Below are 20,623 nucleotides of genomic sequence, written 5' to 3' on the forward strand. Positions count from 1 at the left end.
TTTTAGGAAAATCGAACCAGCAACCCTGGTGCCATACAAATTCATCCTAAAATGGTTTTGTGAATGATGCCCGCCTATCGTTTGATCGTTTTTCTTGAATTTTTCTTACACTTTTTCATTTGCATAGTTTCTGTAAAATGTTCTGATTGAAACAGTGTGACTGTAGCGTTTGTAGTCTTTATCAAATTGTAACTCAAACGGATCTTCAAATTACTGCTATTTAAGTGTGAACCAACTTTTTTTGCTTTGCCTGAATCGGGACCAGCCCCCTTGCAATCCTTGCTCTCACCTTTGCATGCGTGAGGTCCTTTTGTACCCGTCAATTAATCAAGGCGTTAATATTTTTTTTTATTTTTAAAATCACTTTGTTTCAATTTTGTCTCACTCATGTTTCTGTTTTGGAAATTAGTGAAATGTCATGATTTAAAAAGTTGTGTTTAGAGTTTTATAAATTGGTTCACTTTTAAACCACGTCTTTTCGTGGAAATCCACTTTGAAAACATGTATTGTTAACTTTCCCATGATGTTGGAAAATAACCGACCAATCACTTGTGGCCAATCATTTCCTCGTTCCAAGATGATTGTCTTGCCTATTCAGTGAGATTAGTCGCTGTGACGTTAGGTGTCGTTGATTCAACAAAAATAAGAAATGCAACTAACTGAACAATCACCACCTTGAAAGTCTCGTGATGTGAGTTCTTTTCATGGTTATTTTTGTCGATTTTTTACGGTGTTAGCTGTTCTAATTGATTTAAACAATGCTTTTTTTAGCCCATTCATCTGCATCGCAAAATTCCGTTGTTAGAAGCAGGTCACTCTTCTATTGATCCTGAAATTATGTTCACTTGGTTTGGAATCAATGCTTCCAAATCGGTTTCCGGCTAAACCGTGCCATGGGTTAGATGCGCATACGCAGCTGCTTTGGTCAGTTAGTTTGTGTACGTTTTTCCTTCCTTTATTCCCCGCATTGCAGTAGTCCAGTTTGCAAGGGTTGGATAAATTTTGATCCGGCATTTTGGCGGCTTTCCATGCACTCCCTTTTTGAACGTTGGCCGCCATAAGGTTTCCATTTCAGAGGTCATTCCACGTGCTATCGCACCAGTTCACAGGTTATATTATTTTGATTTGGCGAAATACAAAAAATGCTTTCCCTGTCTTTGCACGTTTATATTTCCTGCCAGCATAAGATGCGTTTATTAGTCGGGGCTTTTTATTGCTTGTGCTTCTTGCTTTGAGATTTTGAATCGTTTACATGCCTTTCGTCACGCTTTGAGTTGACAACTTTCGCACTGTATATGTTCAATTAAATCGTTTTTTGGACTGCTTTTATTTGAAATGTCATGTGCAGTTATCATCATGTGCCATCTCCGAACTGAAGGTTGGCTGTCAACTCTTTCCACAATTCACCATCTTCCTCTCTTTTTACTTCTTCACTTGATGAGTCAGCCCATAGTTTTACATCTTTTCCTAGTCTTTCCCTTGCATGATCCTTCCACCATACCTTCAACGACCAATAGATGTAGCTGATCTAGCGAACGTTTTAGAACTTGTCCAGCGAATTTTATCTTTTGGTTTGTCGTCATAATTGTCCATCTGCCTTTCACTTCAATTCTGTGTCTACTTTGTTTCTTTGTAATCATAAAATCTCTTGGAATATGCACAACTTGTTCTGCACAATCGTGTTGCAGCTGTTTCCACGTTACAACCTTGTGCTTATAGGTAGCCTGATTCGGCATACATACGAGAAACTATTTGTTGCAGTGTTAGTGCACTTACTCAATCGCCAACACTTAAACTTGCTGCACTTCTCGATTTTGTGTACTCATATCAACTGTACAAGGTTGTAGATATAGTTAGTAGGTGAAGTATCTTTCCTTCCATTTGTGGAACTGGGTGTTTTTGAAAAATGAAGCGTCACTGCAAACAACTGAATGTCTCTCGACCCTCATACTTCATGATAATATCCAGGTCTTTGCCAGCAAATGGAGATAAATGACTGAAACGGCCCAACTCCACAACTGTGATTAAAGCTGTCGCTTTTGTACGTTGTATGCAAGGGATTTTTCTTGGTGTTGTGCAATCTATGTAGAATTGCCCTCTACAAGGCTTCTCAGAAAGTCAATGTGCAATTTTATTGTTACTTTTTATCGTTTTTCTTATACGCTCAAATGATTCGTGTCGTCAGTTTGTACAGTAGAACTGGTCTATATCGACTGTTCTCCTATATCGTCGCTTTTTCGTTGGTCCTGTTGGAATGTTGGGACCAACGAAATATTTTACACACTTTCGAGTTCCCCATATCGACTTCTGCTATATCGTCAGTTCGCCTATATCGACACTTCCACCAGCGCATTTTGTTTATTCACAGTGACAGTTGTCGTTTTTTCACTTCGAGACATAAGCTCACTTACAAGTTAGTGACGTTGTTACACTTATAGAGCGTCGTTCGCAGCTAAAAGCAAGATTTTTCAGACATAGAGCTCGTCTGCAATAGAAACAATAAAACGACATGTTGATCTATAATAAGAGAATGGAGGTGATGCACTAAATACTCCGGTGACGCCGTATTGTTCCGGAAATAGTCTACAATACATGCATATTAGGTAAGTGTAAATACAACTACCGGTACCATTGTTTTTCGCGATCTTGCTTGCGTTGTTTTCCGAAGCGAAATTTATCGGCATTGCTGATTTTAACAACATCAAAGTAAAACCGGAATTTAAGAACTAATATTAATTCGTCTATATCAACACTTTTTTTCTTCCCGTTGAAACGTCGATATGAGCTAATTCTACTGTACATTATATACAACGTAGGCTACTTGTACAATTGTACATATTATTGTGCACTTTAAACGTATTCTTTCTTGCCATTGAGACTCCGCATTGTGCGTAAATTGGATTTGTCGCTTAATTGTGACTTGGCCACTGTGTAAATTGTAGAATGTAAGGTTTTTTGGATGGCAACATTTTTCAACTGTGATGACTGCATTTAAAATTTTTTTAATCTCCACTGTTCCGAGGTAAGCCCATTTTTAATCGATCGCAAGTTGCTGCGAAAAGGGTCGATGGCTACATTATTATGGTTTTCTGTTTGGAGCCAATTGTGATATCTTACCGTCTCAAAGGGCTAACCTTTAAAAGGGACGAACTGCAAAATCTTCAAAGTTTTCCGATTAATTTGTAGCAGACTGGTTTTCTCAAATCTGTGTTAACTAATGAACGCGGTGCTACTTTAGCCTGCAGAATATTAAATAACTAACCAACGAGTTGAAGACTGAAGAGGGGTAATTGTTTTAATAATTGCATTTTGAGTAAAAAAATTGAAAAACACAGGAGTATGATACTGTACCGATAGTGGAAGCCTGGGAGGTGAGTTGGCCTTTGTGCCTACACATTTGGGCTACACAAGTTTATTGTTATTGCAAGTAATTTTACAAGACTGTTGCACTATAAAACTTTTACAATGTTGCATTTCTTCAGCTAAGCATTGTCTTACCAGAGCAAATTGTAGCATCTGAAACTTGATTTTATTGTACTGTATATTGCAAAATACTTTGAATTATAAACCAATCGATAGTTAATCTGTTGTTTTAGAGTTAATCCAATCCTTGTGTGTGATGTGCAAATGAATAAATGTTGTTTGTAAAACTCTGCAAGATTAGATCAACATCATGTCTGACAAAAAAAGGACAGCCATATTTTGTCTGAAAAAGAATCGAACCTATCCCAGCAAGCAAATCAGTCGTCTGCAGACGTTGAATTAATGTAAAAAAAACGAATGATTTGCTGTCTGGGTGGTAGCCTATATATTAGCATCCGAAACTCGTCGTGTTGAATAGGGATCGAGAGACTTTGTATGGTTGTCTCGTCGCTTTATTTGGGAAACGAATGTTAGTCTGTTGCGTTGGAAGGGAATCAAACCGAGGATCTTCGGATTGTTAGTCTGTTGCGTTGGAAGGGAATCAAACCGAGGACCTTCGGATCGTTGGCCTGTTGCGTTGGAAGGGAATCGAACCGAGGACCTTCGGATCGTTGGCCTGTTGCGTTGGAAGGGAATCGAACCGAGGACCTTCGGATCGTTAGCCTGTTGCGTTGGAAGGGAATCGAACCGAGGACCTTCGGATCGTTGGCCTGTTGCGTTAGAAGGAAATCGAACCGAGGACCTTTAGATCGTTAGTCTGTCGCGTTGGAAAGGGATTGAACCTCCGATCGTTAGCCTATTGCGTTGGGAGGGAATCGAACCTAGGACCTTTGGATCGTTAGCCTGTTGCCACCATAGGAAGGGTCGAGCTGAGGGTCGCATTGGCAGTTAAATTTTGAATTGACGAACTCACTTTCTCACGTTTCACATCACTGAAACTTTTCACCAAAAAACATCTTTTATTGACTGAAATACGAAAACATTATCGTCGTTTTTTTAATTGATTCTTCTTTCCGCTTTTCTTCCCTCGTTTTGCTGGCTTTGGACGCTTATTTTGTTTTCCACGCGCTTCTTTGCGATTCTGCTCTTTTTTGAACTTTTCCTCCTTTACTTTTCTGTTCCTTAATATCTGCTCCGGCCTCTTGAGTTCACTCTTCACATTAGATTTTTGATTTTTCTTTCTTCCAAACTTTTTCTGACCTGAAAAAGGGATAAAGTGATTATGGTACAGGGAGCGTTTGCCCCTTAGCTTTGCCAAAACCTCAGCAAACAAGATCGCACTTTCAAATAATATAGACTTAGAAATGGCGCAAATGTGATAATCAAAAGCATTGTTTTTCTAACAAGTTCAACCATGCCATATATTGCACGCAAAATAGAATTCTTTTACTGGCCCACATCCCCACAACCTATGTTGCACAATGATAACACCGTACTTTTTTTGCATGAAATCGGTTAATATGACAGTATTTGCAAACTGTTTGAAAAAATCATTAGGGATATCCCATAAAAAATTATCAGTTCACAATTAGGTTCTTATGGAAATCGCTTGTGTGCTGGGCAACAAATACAAGAAACAATTTTGCGGGTTTCGCCAAAAATTGCTAAGAGGTTTGCATAACATTTCCTTTTAATCGATTTCAAATACGAAAAAAAAGGTGAAGAATGAGGCAGACAAGGTCGGAGAGAAAGATGCGGTGATGAGGATGAGATGGAGACAAGGGATAGATAATAGTCGGCTGCGTAACCGAGTGGTGAGAGCGTCTGCGCGACGTTCAAAAGGACGTGGGTTCGACACCGCTCCAGAGCACGCGGCTGTGCCTCGGCAAAGACACTTAATGGCAAGCCAAAATAAGGGGAGCAGCTGATTCGAAGACTATATGTCACTTCGCAGCTTCCTGTCGTCTGTTGTATCGCATCTGTGATCGCAGTGTACTGTACGTTATCGCAATGGGCGCAAATAAAAGCATGATTATTATTGTTCCAAGAAATCAATCGGTCACAAACAAAGCCTAATCTGAATGATGACGAAATAAATATGAAGTTTCAACCAACGTGGTAGCTCAAGGAATGTGAATGTTGAAATATTTGTAGACAGAAAAATTGCTTTTTCTGACGTATTGAGAAATACACGAGTAAGTTGTTTTTCTGCATCAGCCACTAAACACACCCCCCCCCTCCATTGCCGGGTAACTCAAGTCAATTTCACCCGATGCTGTAAGAAATTTGAAGGACGTACAGTTTAAGAAGCATCGATCGAAGATTCAGGATCAGTTGGGCTTTCTCACCTCTCCAAGCTTTGCTGATTCCATCGGCTTCATCATCTTCATCCCGTTCGTCTTGCTTGGATTTCTTCTTCCATTCGTCGTAAATATTCTTCTTGTAAGTGGCGTTGATGAGGGCTCCACTCTCCGTTCGTATCTTCTTCTTCGCTCCGAACTTATCAGAGTCCTGTTCGTTCACAAACCGCTTCCGTTTGCGATCCCAGACCTTCTTCTGCACGTTCATCTTCCTCATCTGCAAGAAATAACAACCGATACCAGCACGTTCAACTTACTTGACGTATCTAGGCCGCCCATGCGTGTTTAACTGTTTATGGATCATTACATTAAGGCACTAATCTAATAAAGTTGTGTAGATCGAACAGGTGGCAGAACGAACAAGAAAGTCACTTTGTATCCATTCTCAAGTACGTGATTAAGTGTCTTATCGAGAGACAGATAAATCACCTTCGGAACCTAAGCAAATAATATCGTCACTCAGGTGATATACCTAGACCTAGCGTGGTATTACAGTATTGACCCACGCCCGTCGCCCACATTCAGTTCAATGTGCAATAAAGTATAATATATAACATTTTATTTACGTTAAAGCTGGACAGTGAAGATACCAAAAAACATGCTGTTATCCAAGTGAAGGTGCCCTCACAAAGTTTGCTGCAAGCTAGAAAGGGCCGTATGATTAAAAAGAGCTGGCTTTAAGATGACACACTGGAGGACTTCTCGAAAGAACAATATCAGCAAAATTAAAAAATACAACTATTTAATAGCAAATAATGGAGTTTACTCTTCACTGTCATAACTCTACAGTACAGTAGGTTTCACATTTCTGCTGCAAACTCACTTTCCTACTGTTTCATACAAAACATTGCGTTACCTGGCCATTCTCGTCTCCCATTAGATCTAACGCGACATTTGATGCTTCCTTGGAGAAGTTTTGTTGGGATGATAAACTCAAACTGAAAAGCACAAACCTTGTTATACATTTGTTCATGTCGGTACATGCTCTTTAGCCTGGTCTGCATATCAGCAACCTAATAAGTTTGACCTAGTCGGTCATCGCAGTAAAGTCGCTCTCCATAAAATCACAAAACCTGATGTCGATTATTTGTTACCTTTAGTGCAACTGTAGTCGTATTGTGGTTAGGACATGCCTGTCACTATTTAAGGAAAGTTTACATCATATTCCACTCCCGGTGCATGTCAACTCAACTCTTTTAAAGTCTCAGAAACACAATTGAAGTTATTAAAGTATTTCTAAGGAACTGATAAGCCCACGTGCACATCTGCAACAACGCATATAATCACCCGCGCTCTGTGTGGTCGTCTGTTGGACGGTAATTGATGTAAAAGTTTTCATCTTTAAAAGAAACATTTTCTCCTTTCTTCTTGAAGGGCTTCGTTGATTTCGATGATTGAACAATTGTATGAAAAGTTTTCTAAACATAAAGATAACTGGATAAAATAATAGCTTCCCACAATGGTTAAAAAAATACTGTTTATTCCAAAATTCCATATGGACCTTCCCTCCGAAGGAAACAGTCCGACGTCAAAACCGCGATGCCAATGCTCTCATTGATCAAAATGATCAGATATACCTTGGTCTCTTGCGATCGCCGCTTTCCGACCGGATAAACAAGACGGACAAAGCAGCGACCAAGAATGCCTCGTGTCAGCAATCCGCCTATGTCATATGTCAGCACTGCAGACTACGTTGTCGGAGTTGAAAAGGTTTAGCTACGTTGTGAAAGCAGCTTACATATAGTTGAGGTGGCCCGATTGGCACAGCTGTCAGACACTGACTGAAACAATCGGGATTGTTCAACATAATTCAGCAACCCGCTGCAACCTTCAAGGCATACGAGGTCATGACAAACGTAACTTGAGAAAACCTTCTACGTTTCTGCGGTGACTTTTAAAAATGCACATATTTTTAGACATATTTCCGTGACTTCAGGAATAATTCAATTATTGTTTGTCCAACACACACGGACACGTTTGTTGTATTTGCTGCAAAACCTTGTTGATAACTTTACCTTAAGATCTGCGTCGCTGCTTTCTTCGACTTTAGCCGCTGGTTCAGAGGATGTTGAAGATGAAAGCCTGTTAATATAACGTGGAGAAATTGTAAGCAACAATAATATATTACGTTTTTACTCATCCATCATACAGCCACCGTGAAGACTTCAACAACCGCTCTGATCCAAGCTGTGTTAAGTGTATGAAAATATATCCAAGCGTCTTCTATTGCAAACTTGAATTGTTTTGACTCGACAGAGATAATGTTGGTGGTCTTACGTTTTGCTTGATTCTTCTTTTCGCTTCTTCATTTTTTCTTTGAAATTGTGAACGAATCTTTCATTTTGTTGTCTAGTTTGCTTCATTACCACCGCGCTGGTGGACTTGGTCGTGACTCCGATTTCAAAAATTGTCTGCAGGAATAACAAGGGCAAAGTGACATCGAATATGAAAACACGTGGAAACATTTTTCGAAAACAAAATGGTCCAAGCATTGAGTCATTAGGATAATAGAATAGGATCCACTTACCGAAGATGGTTTATAATTCTTCACGGCAGTGACCAACTCCAAGCGGGCCTTCTCGGCGTTGTCCATTCGATTTTCTGAAATGTATTTAAGAACCTAATCAGTGGGAAACGAGATAAAACAATTCGTTGTGTTGCTTCTTGTGCTCTTCAGATAACTGAATGTTACAACAGCCAGAATTTTGAAAAACAGTGCTTGATGCAGCGAAGCGTGTTATATTATAACACATTAACAAGTGGTTAAAACATTAGCTGACAAATTCGACAGGAAATGCACGAGACGAATCCACTTACTGCAGTGGGAAATGGAGGATAAAACTAACAAATACACAGAACACTTACTGGACCTACGAAAACCTTAGGAACTAGGGCTATTGAAAGTAATGAAATAACCATGAAATATACTAATCTTTAAATGAAATTACAAAGGCACACGGTGCCGTGTAGCTGTCACGATAGTGGTGATAAGTAGTGCAGTTCACCATGCATGCCTCATACTAACCATACAATGGATGAACACCAATCGGCGTGTCTTGAAGGATTTCCTTCGCTCGTTTGATAGACTCGGAGGCAGCACCTGGCCGAGAACGTAAGTATTGCCTGCAACAACGTAAAGTTCGTGTAAGGGAATACCATGAAGCATCGGTGGAGCAAACACGGGTCCGATGCTCGCTACCGGCAGCCGACACGCTTGTTACCGCACAGAAGGAAAACGGCGCATAAGTTTGATACAATTACATTCGCTCTCTTTTTTGCTTTAACCCGCCAAAGGTCGATGACCGGCGGGTGGAAATGAAGTTTATTTTAAACCTGCCCGCACTACATGAAGGGTAGCCAGCCCTGTCATACAGGATGTAAGTTATTACCATTACTCTTTCTCGTATTAACTACCTTGACTAGGGGTTAAAACCCCAGGTCCCTCCTTAGTGTCTTAGGCTTGATGCCCTGTCTAGACGTAACAAAACCTGACCGTGTGCTTGCTCACTACAGTGATGACAAGTTTAGATAACAAAGAGTTGAATCGAATACGGCTACAAGAATACTAATACAAGATATCAAGAATATAAGATCGCTAACACACCGAAGCAGTTCCAGAATGATGAAAATGCAACTAGCGGTATCACGCTCGTCTTTACGGATTGTTGAAAAATGATAACTTGCCAACTATTTTACTGCGCATTCTTCACTTACGATCATATTCCATACCTGACAATTTATCAAAGTCTCAAAGTTTATACATTCTAGTATTCCATTTTCAAAAATTTTATGTACCGATCTAGTTTGTGTCTTACTTGAACGCGTTCTCCGACACTTTACGCAAAGCCTCTAAGTCGGAGTTCTTCGAGTGAGGTTGCAAGGTGGCCTGTTCCTCGTCAAGTACGATGCGGGACACCTTACCATACACGTTGTCCCAGCCTGGATGGACAGGGAATGTTAAAACAACAATTTTTTATAGATGGCTAATAATAGCAGATCACGAATAGATTCAAAAATATGCCAAGTGGAAAGCTGATATACAAAACAAACGATGTTTTTCGTAAATTAACAGCTCGTAAAATCCATCTTTTTTACATGTGTATTAATAGTTGTAGATGTTGAATCACATCTGCGGGCGTTGAATCAATGCAAAGGGATTTTACTGGCTGGAGGTTTCCTTCATTTGCATACCAATAAAAAAGGAGCTTCTTTCATGCTCGTGGTAGCTTTTGACAAGATGAATTTTGTAGTCACACAAGCTTTTTACTTTGGACTTATATCATTAATTTTCAATATGTTCATGCATAGCTTTGTACATCGCAACTGTGTGTGCCGTAACTGTCCGTTCCACCTTTCCTCGATGTAGAAGGGTTCTCAAACACATCGGATTATATTGGAGAGGCAAGTGGCCATTGCAGCAATATTAACATGCAATGGGGTATCAGCTTCTCCGTGAACTAAGCCAACTAAGCCAACAAAACTTATGCAAAGTAACAAATCCTTTCTCATAAATCAAGTTTCATAGTTAAATCATTCAACATCGCAACAACCTCTACATCTTGTATCCCTACATGGTAAAGCTTAGTACTGCCAAACAGGATTACTCTACCACGTAAAAAGAAAACAAGATAATCTCATGATTGATATCAATCGACAATCTACATGTCAACAATGCAAAGACAACGAGAGAGGCATGCTTACTTTTATAACTTCGATCCGGGACTGCAAAGTTCAAAGGTCGGCCAAGAAAGAGATGAAGATCAATGACGTATGGGACCTCATCGGGACAAACCAATGAATAAGCTGTCCCAGTCCTCCCCGCACGCGCAACTCGCCCTGAACAATGTGGTCGATTGATATTAAATAAACAAGCAGCATGATGAAAGAGGAGCAGTGATCGTATTCATGTCTCTAGTGCGACTGTCACAATCAAGGTGCAATGCCTCGCGATGGCTTGCTTTGTATCTTCAACGAGCGTGTTGTTTTGGTTGTGGAATTTTGAGCGATGTGTTATTGTCGGTTATGACCTGAAGTAACCTCTGATTACGAAATCTGTATTATGTAAAATGTGTTTTCTGGAATCATTTTCCCTACGTGACCTTCTAGAGACTTCTGTTGTTTACATTTCAATGCTACGTGACTGAACGATGAGTTCGTGTGACGCAACATTACGTAACCTTCTCGAAGTTACTGGACTGAACAACCAACTATAAATAGTGGTGTAGTTTGTGTGATGTTGATTATGATTTATTATTATGATTATTATTGTGTTGGTTATGAGAGTTGTGCTATGAGTTGTGGATTGGTAGTTGATGCAGAAATTAGAGTTATTTGAGAAGCCGTTCGTTAAAGTCCTTCAAGAAGTTAGATTATCATTCCACTAGTAGAATTATTCGACATTTGACTGCTTTTCGGTTATAACCCATTAAACTACGTCATTGAATCTTTCCAAGTCTTTTTCCTGGTAAGAGATAGAAAGAAATCGTGACATTCTGGGGGCTCGTCCGGGAATTATAACCGAAAAAGAAAAACCGAAGAACACCGAAAGATTTATTGAAAGAATAATAAATTAATGTCAAGATGGCGGATACTGTCAAACATGAGATGATTGAAGACTTACGGAGCATGGCTGAACGAATGGGGCTGAGTGACAATGAAAAGTCTCAGTTTGTGATGGAAGAGTATCACAAGATAATGGCCCAAAAAGCTCAGCGAGAAGCTGACGAAAGAGAAGATAGAAGAGCTGCTCGTGAAATAAGGAAAGCAGAACTTGAAGCTGAAGAAAAACGAGCACAGCGTGAGGCTGAAGCTGCACAACTTGAAGCTGAGGAAAAGCGAGCACAACTTGAAGCTGAAGCAGAGGAGAAGCGGGCGCAGCGCGAAGCTGAAGAAAAACAAGCTCAACGAGAAGCTGAAGAGAAACAAGCGCAGGGCGAAGCTGAAGAAAAACAAGCTCAACGAGAAGCTGAAGAGAAACAAGCGCAACGCGAAGCAGAAGCTGAAGAAAGAAGAGCGCAATATGAATTGGAAAAGTTAAAACTTGAATTAGAAAGACAAAAGCTGGACATTGGTGAGCGATCTAATTCTACTAATGATAATGCTCGAGATGTTATTGTGGCGCAAGTTAGACGTCCAGATTTGCCATCATTTGTTGAAGAAAAAGATGAGTTGGATAGTTATTTGTTAAGATTTGAAAGATATGCTACAATAGCCAAATTGGAGAAGTCAACGTGGGCTACCCAGCTAAGCATGTTATTATCGGGACAAGCTCTTGATGTATATTCAAGACTTTCACAAGAAGAAGCCATGAATTACGACAGATTGAAGTTAGCTCTGTTAAAGCGATACAATTTTACCGAGCATGGATACCGTCAAAGATTCCGTGAGGCAAAGCCTGAACGGCACGAAAGCCCAGGTCAATTTATTGAACGTTTAAGAAACCTTTTGTTAAAATGGTTTGAACTTTCGGGGGCCGAACAATCATTGGACGGATTGGCAAACCTTATAGTTAAGGAACAATTCACAGATTCATGTTCAAAAGATCTGTCTGTTTATTTAATGGAAAGAAGTCCAAAGACTCTAGAAGAAATAGCCAGTGTGGCAGAACAGTACTTAGTTGCTCATGATGAGAAGTTGTCGACTGAAAAAACGTTGTCATGCGATAATGACGAGGAGCAAACAAATAATTTTAAAGGAGGTGCTGTTCCAAGAGAAGTACGTTGTTTTAATTGTAATGGCTTAGGTCATAAGTCTGTTAACTGCTGGAGAAAGACTAATAGAAATCATCAGGAATCGAGGAAGTGGTGCAATCGTTGCAATAGGCAAGGACACGAAGCGAAGGAATGCAAGGATAAGTCGTTTTCCTTACCTAATCAGTCTGGAAAAGATAAAGACACGGACGTTTATCGATGCGGTTGTGCGTTAATGATTCCTGAACCCAAGCTTGACGAGGAGAAACCGGATGAAGATGCTTGCGGAAAAATAATACCTGAAGATCACCTGCCAGTAGTGGATGGAAAAGTTGGAGACAAAAAGGTAAAAGTTTTACGTGATTCTGGTTCTACGGGTATAATGGTGAGGAAAGATTTGGTTAAAGACAGTCAGTTAACGGGAAAAACTGGCCATGTGATAAAGATAAATAACACTTCAATCCAAGGACCGTTAGCGAAGATATATATCGAAACCCCGTATTGTAGTGGGACTGTGAAAGCGTTATGTTTACAAAACTCTTTAGTTGATCTTATAATCGGAAATGTTATTGAGAGAAATTCTGAAGTTACTTGTTATTCTTGTGGCAAGAATGGTCACTTTGCTCGAGATTGTTCTGCAGATAATCAGCAACGATCTCACGATCATGGATACAATGAGCGCGAAGAACCGTGGAGAAGAGGCAGGCGACGACCATTTGGAGTTTGCTATAGATGCGGTAGACGCGGACACTTCGCCAGGGAGTGCGTTGCTGACGGCGGACATTCGGAAAACAGACGTTGCCGTGACAACCACTGCTACCGATGTGGGGAGATTGGACACATAGCCAGGAGCTGCCCTTTTGATGAAAAGGCTTGCTACAATTGTCATAAAGAAGGTCATCTGGCCAAGGACTGTCCGGAGAGGAGGTGTTTCCGATGTAGGAAGATGGGTCATCTCGCTCGCCGATGCACTGAAGTTGCTGAGGACGTTGGAACTTTCGCAGAAAACGTGACTATTGTTTTGAGAAAAGCTATCGTTGGTAGATCATGCAACGATGGACTTATGAGAATTGATTATTGAGTAATTAATTGTTTTGTGGTGTGTTTTGTATTGATTGTGTTGTTATATTGTTTGCAACAATATTCTAAGGGGGGGCGTATGTCACAATCAAGGTGCAATGCCTCGCGATGGCTTGCTTTGTGTCTTCAACGAGCGTGTTGTTTTGGTTGTGGAATTTTGAGCGATGTGTTATTGTCGGTTATGACCTGAAGTAACCTCTGATTACGAAATCTGTATTATGTAAAATGTGTTTTCTGGAATCATTTTCCCTACGTGACCTTCTAGAGACTTCTGTTGTTTACATTTCAATGCTACGTGACTGAACGATGAGTTCGTGTGACGCAACATTACGTAACCTTCTCGAAGTTACTGGACTGAACAACCAACTATAAATAGTGGTGTAGTTTGTGTGATGTTGATTATGATTTATTATTATGATTATTATTGTGTTGGTTATGAGAGTTGTGCTATGAGTTGTGGATTGGTAGTTGATGCAGAAATTAGAGTTATTTGAGAAGCCGTTCGTTAAAGTCCTTCAAGAAGTTAGATTATCATTCCACTAGTAGAATTATTCGACATTTGACTGCTTTTCGGTTATAACCCATTAAACTACGTCATTGAATCTTTCCAAGTCTTTTTCCTGGTAAGAGATAGAAAGAAATCGTGACAGCGACATTAAAAGTTCCAGGAACTATTCCAAATTACATTTCGCGCTGAGGACGGCCTTTGTTTCTTTTAGCTTAGATACTGATAGGTTTAAGGTTTCCAGATTTTGGAAATGAAACGGTGGAAAAATCTTTAACCTCAAATTGAGACATATAATCTTACATCTTCCACACAGACTTTGAACCACTGACGCAAATATGGTAACAAAGTCGATCAATTGTTGAAAGTTTAGTTTTTATGCCTGAAATACCTAAGTACTCCTACAGTAAAAACACTGTCATAAAAATGCCGCGTGTGTTTATACACAGTAGATGCTGAAAGATGTCAGAATCGATTTCAATCTCAATAGTCCGCCCCGTTAGCTCAGTGGTTAAATACTAAATCGGTGATACTTGAAAAGGTGTGGAATATTATCACCTCAAGTATTACCGGTTCAATATTTTGGCATTTTTTTCAGTTCCTTCTGATGATCCTATTGAGGTGAAACAGGCAGTTAAGGTTTTGAGTGAACTCGACGCTGATGTTTCGGGATAAAGACCAGGCTTCTTTGAAGCAAAATGGAAGATGATGGTAGTAACTAATTTTGATGTAATTCGCTCTGCTTGGTATTTTGCTTGGCACTGAGCACTTTTTAGTAGTATTAATAGTATTTATTGTTTAAATTAAAATGCACAAATTTATCGCAATAATAGATAACGATATAGCTTACCAACTCTATGCACAAAGAGCTTTGATTTTGAAGGAAAAGTGAAATTAATCACATTATCCAACATCGGTATGTCGAGGCCTCTCGCAGCCACATCAGTAACGAGTAGGATGTTGGTCTGCTTCTCTTGAAACTTTCTTATGTTAATTTTCCGCGCCGTTTGGTCAAGGCTGCTGTACACGTGGGAACATTCCATGCCGCAAACAGAAAGAATCTGTAATTTAAGATGTGGTGAAACGTTGCCCGGTTTAACGTGGTAAAAAATTTGTTGGCCCGACGCATTTTCAAAACAACAAAAAACAAGCTGCGGTCCACGGTATTATGACGCGGCTTGACTGACGCGATACGTATGGCATTGTGCCCGAATGACGAGAGATCTCATAACTTTTTCCTCCAATGACATGGTGACGCAATGAATTGAACCGGAATGACTCGAGACTTGGTCATTCAAACACGATGGCATTGAAGCAATACTGGTTGAAGTTATTTGAACCGCGTCATCGACTTGATTCGAAAACCTGCTACCTCAGTTTCCATTCGCTGTGCCAGTCATGGACGTTGTAGATCTGTGAAAGTTATTTCTTACCGTCATTAATTTATCCACCTATCTGCAACAGTTCCTTACTTTTTCTCTCACTATTACCTCACAAAGATCACTCACTTTTTAAAGTAAAATTTCACTTAAATCAAACCCTCGATAACAACGAACTTCATTGAACAATCAAGGCGACCACGTTACAGACCTCTTTGATGTACTCGACGTGGTGCATCGTTGCCACGAAGACAACGCTCTGATCAGTTTCCTTGCAAACGTTACGAAGCAGATGGAGCAGGGCTGCCAGTTTATCCTCGTGGCGGACATGGAGGAAAGCCAACTAAAAGTAAATAATATGAAGATCGCTATTGAAAGTCGCCGTGTTCAATTAACTCGATTTTACAACTTCTCTTGCTAGATACAGGGCAAGAAAATATTGCCCACGGGCCACGATTCTACATGACGAGCATAATGATTGGTCATAAGTGCCGGAAAAGAAACATTTATGTTCCAAGTGTTGAAAACCACTGTTCCATGTTCAATTGTTCATAGTAAAACAATATCAAGTCTGAACTAACAAGCAATTATAATCTGGAGAACATAAAAAATGATACTTTTCTAATATGCTTCGTATTTGCTGCTGCAAAATCACAAAATGAAACGAAGCAACCCAGACCTATTGCTATCGACTAAGTCAATTACGCCAAATTAACTTCGTTCAAAAGCACGTAGCTATGCTCTCTTGCCCCCACCTTTAGCTGATCACTGAGCTTTGAGTCAACGTCCAACCGCACCAAGGTTGGATCACTTAAACCAGCCTTTGCAAACTCTACAAGCTGTCGGGGAAGAGTAGCTGAGAACAGGAGAGTCTGTCGATCCTCCGGAAGTCGCCTCAGTATCTCAAGAAGCTGCTCTTGAAAACCAAGCTCAAACAATCTGCATCAAAATAAAAACTACATTGAGAAGATCAAAAAATAGTATCACAGAGAATGCGTTGAATATCATGTAATGTTACAATCTAAGTGTTTCCTAAAATTATACTAGATCATTGTGAATCAATCAATAAAGGTTACAAAAATATAACCAATATGAGAAAATTTAAAATTATATTTAAATCTATAAAAACGACATAGGCTATAGCAGAATGCAATTGACCAAGCGCGAATGCAGTTTTCCTATGTTTTTTCAATGCCCAAAGTTTGCCAATATACCTTCACAACTGGTTGTTGAAAATCACAAAACATGAATAAGTTAACAACCTGTCGGCTTCATCAAAGACAACATATTGAATGGCTTTCAGTCTTAACTCCATTTCAACCAAGACATGCATAAGCCGACCAGGAGTAGCAATGATGATATCTGGATTTTCGTGCAGGGCTGAAAACTGATCATCCATTCTGTCGCCTCCAAGTATGCAAGCAGTTCGCAAATTTGTATAACGACCTAACTGTACACATAAACGAGATACTTTAAATTGTATGTAACACTATATTTGACAACCTTAAACAAAAGTCAGTAAGTCAGTATATAGATCTGTTTCCAGATGGTGTAGTAATGTACCATCTTTATTTCCTTACAGCGTCGTTAACTCTTTATTGAAAAAAACAAACAATACTTCTGCTTTTCACAAGAAAGGTTATACGTACGCCACTTCTACATAACTTACCTCTTTAAGAAATTTCAAAGTTTGAAAAGCCAACTCTCGAGTTGGGGATAGCAACAATGCTCTTGCGCCGGTCATGCTTTGTCGAGTTTGAAGTTTTTCGAGCAAGGGAATGAGAAATGCAGCAGTTTTTCCGCTTCCTGTTCTTGCCATAGCAACCACATCTTTGTCTTTCATCACCAAAGGAATGCACTGACATACCATAAATGTGTTAGTTTTAAAACTAAGTTTGATGTGGCTTCTAACTTTATAAGCAAAATGAAACAAGTTTCAATAAAAGTATGGAAGAAATGTGTGGTACAATCATAGCTGAAACAATTCTCAGATGAAGTAACTAGGTTTTATATAATTGATCCTTGCAAAAAAGAATCATCAAAAGGTTTGCAATCAGAATAACAATCTAACCTTCCTTTGAATTGGTGTAGGAACTTTGTAACCTTTCTTCATGACTCCTTTGAAGACAGCATGTGTGAGGCCTGAGAGTTACAATTGTTAAGCAAAAGTTTCTTAAGTAAAATGAATATAAATTTTTCCATGAAATGCTGTGACTATTTACGTCAGGATTTAGGAAATGAGTATGAGCAGTGATTTATATAGTTACAAGCATTCAGCATAAAACAACTGGAAATAAAAGTTTAGTTTACAACATAAAACATATTTTGAGACTAGCTGGTACCAAGACTAAATGAAAAGCTTAATAGTTGATACACTAACACAGCAATATGACACTTATCAAATAGAACAGCAATGATTAACCATTAGCCGAAGATCAGATTTATCACATTTTTTAAAAATTTTTATAACTGTTGCCGTCTGATTGGAATTTTCTAAACATTAGACTGTCATTTTTAAGTGGTAATGATATAGATGTAGGTAACAGCTGATATGCCTTGAAGCCTGGGTTTTTTTTTCGGTCATTTATCGGCCATTGACCGATTTTTTAACAAAATATCCTAAGAAATATATAGTCAATTGACTAGCCTATATGTGACCAAAATAAATATAAAATAGTCGAAATTTTTCAAGTCATTTCTGACAAATGACCGAAAAGTCTCTGCGAAAAAAAAACCCAGCCTTGAAGACGGAGTAAAAAATGAATAAATGCAACTTAAAAAATTTTCACACAGACTGAATATTTCCGGAACAATATGCCTTATTTTTTAAGCCTGGCATGGTAAAAGCTGAGAAAGGCAGCAATTATATACATATCATATAACAATACGATTTGTAGACAATATTTTGGGAGCAAAAATTTGACACAATTTGTAAAAGCCTGCAGAATGAAACAAATCAGGCAGCATTTCTAGGTAGCTACGGTGAACCTCAACGATTTAGAATTCACACATCCAAAAATACATTTACATAAGCATCAGCTAATATCTGAAGAAAAAAATAACAGTGAATATGAAAAAATTAAGCAATGATGTTACATTTAAAATCATACCCCAACCAGGCCCAATTCAGTAGCCTAAACAGCATGGAATATGGTGGAATTGTTCTATTTGATAGATTGTGGCAGTAAAACAAAATAATAATGAGGTAAGAAATATGTATGTTCTGCATTTACCCACCCATTGACTGGAATCCACCCGATTTTCTTTTCTTACGATTCATTTCAAGAACAAGCTGCCTGGTATCAAGTTCTCCTTCTGATTTGTAGCCATGATCGATGATGGAGATCAAATCATTTATGTTTTGTGATTCAGGTTTGTCTGAAGTCAACGCGGAAGAATCATCATCCTAAGTGAACACATAATATTATTATCAATTTTTTGAGTGGCTGCAGTTTTGTCAGTTACTTGAATGTCTAGTCTTAAAATACATAAATGCATAAACATTTTATTTGAATTCATAAGCTGTAGGTATCATAAGACTGGTTTTACTAAAAGTAATTTACGATGTGATTGATTTCATACTATTTACTTGATTGTAAACAAAACAGTGTTTGCTTCAAAGGTCAAATCAAATAAGCTACCATAAAATTTAATTAATTGACTATATATACATTAATTTAACTAAATTTAGTAACACATGAACATCTTGCAGTGGAAGCACTACCGCGAAAAAAATATAATATTTTATATATATACTATAAACAATGAAAACTATTAATACTACAAAAAGTGCTCAATGCCAAGCAAAAAGCAAAGCGAATTAAATCAAAGATGGTTACTACTTTCCAAACCAGGGTGGTATAATCCCTGGCACGCGGGCCGCATGCAGCCCGCGCGAAGCTTTTGTGCGGCCCGCGAACACTTTGTGCATGCCGGAATTATCATTGCTAAATCCAAGGTTTAAAAATACACCTACGTTTTATAAACACATTACATTCGCCACACCCTAATCAATTCGCGCATAATCGGGTCAATAGGGAACTATGTGGGAACAATGTCGGTTTGTGATGACACAAACGTGCGTTGATATTTTGCTTTTGTTGCTAGCACTTTCTCTGTTATGAAGACACTTTCTCCGTTATGAAGCGATTAAAAAGCGACACACAGAACAGAATGGCTGATGAAACCCTGGATGCCTGCTTAGTGCTTACGTCTGTCGACCACTAAATTTAAACCAGAGATCGACACTATATGCAAAAGCAAAAAACAATAAATTGCTTTGGTTTGCTAATTTGTTGACGTGTTATGTACCGTATCTTTTTTACTAGCTGAAAATCACTTTTTGAGTTGCAAGCAAAGATTAAAAAGTGAATTAGGCATGCAGCAAAACATTAGATCGATCAGAACAGTCTTTGTCAGCGACAAGACTTGTTACTGTTAACAGCCTGCGAACAGTAAGAATGCAGCTAAAACAGATCAAAATGTATAGAAAAGAAGTTCAAAATCGCAACCTAGTTAAGTTTTTATTTAACAACATTTCTACTTTCAGCAACGCGTTCATTTCATCATTTCTCACTATGCGGCCCGTGAAGTTTTTCTCAGACCCTAATGTGGCCCTTCATGTTCGCAGTCTTGGACCACCCTGATCTAAACCCTTGATAGTAAACAGCCTGTTTCACCTTAAAGGAGGATCATCAGTAGGTCGTTATTCAATGAGATTCTTTTTGAATAAGGACCTTCTGATAATCCTCCTTTAGGTGAAACAGGCTGTCAAGGGTTTAAATAGTAATAACTATATTTGATTTAATATATATAGTACTAATATAGGTATAATCTAAAAGCAAAAAAATGGAGTTTTACTATTCGCACAAGAACACATATAATTTCGCTGTGTGATTGTAATAGGTGGTCTAAAAATTGGACTTCCTTGAAAACTGTGAAACCATTACCTGCAATCCGCAAACAAAATCAAAAGCTAATTTGAGCAAAACAAAAATAACTTTTGTTAAGAAAATGTAGAAATCAAAAAATGTTAGCATTTGTCTATGGGTAGTAAAGTTAGACTTACCATTACTTCTTCCCACTTAGTGGTACAAGGTAATTTGAGGTATGAACTCTTCTGTTTAATGATTGAGACTCTTTAGTTATATATGTATTGAAAAAAAAATTGCACAATCAGTGAAAACAAAAATTTTCTGAATTGTTCACTGTTCTGATAAGTCACTTACCTATGCAGTATAATTAATA

At 38.7% G+C, this 20,623-nt stretch overlaps 1 protein-coding gene across 1 annotated transcript; it reads right to left on the minus strand.

Annotated features, from left to right (window-relative positions):
• Positions 1-4,352: 4,352 nt before the first annotated feature.
• LOC145781155 (ATP-dependent RNA helicase DDX54-like) lies at positions 4,353-20,623 on the minus strand. The gene is made up of 18 exons (XM_082592922.1): positions 20,445-20,623; positions 18,614-18,782; positions 17,448-17,518; positions 17,046-17,234; positions 16,639-16,826; positions 16,132-16,315; positions 15,588-15,719; positions 14,848-15,058; positions 10,425-10,559; positions 9,539-9,662; positions 8,749-8,846; positions 8,251-8,324; positions 8,001-8,134; positions 7,739-7,805; positions 7,011-7,141; positions 6,580-6,661; positions 5,712-5,940; positions 4,353-4,623 (listed from the first exon to the last, which is right to left on the minus strand). The coding sequence occupies exons 1-18, from the start codon at positions 20,445-20,447 to the stop codon at positions 4,406-4,408; spliced, it is 2,439 nt and encodes an 812-aa protein (XP_082449048.1). The 5' UTR covers positions 20,448-20,623; the 3' UTR covers positions 4,353-4,405.

The sequence above is a fragment of the Aplidium turbinatum genome, chromosome 12 (genome assembly GCF_918807975.1).
Source record: "Aplidium turbinatum chromosome 12, kaAplTurb1.1, whole genome shotgun sequence".
In the NCBI taxonomy this organism is placed as follows: Eukaryota; Metazoa; Chordata; class Ascidiacea; order Aplousobranchia; family Polyclinidae; genus Aplidium; species Aplidium turbinatum.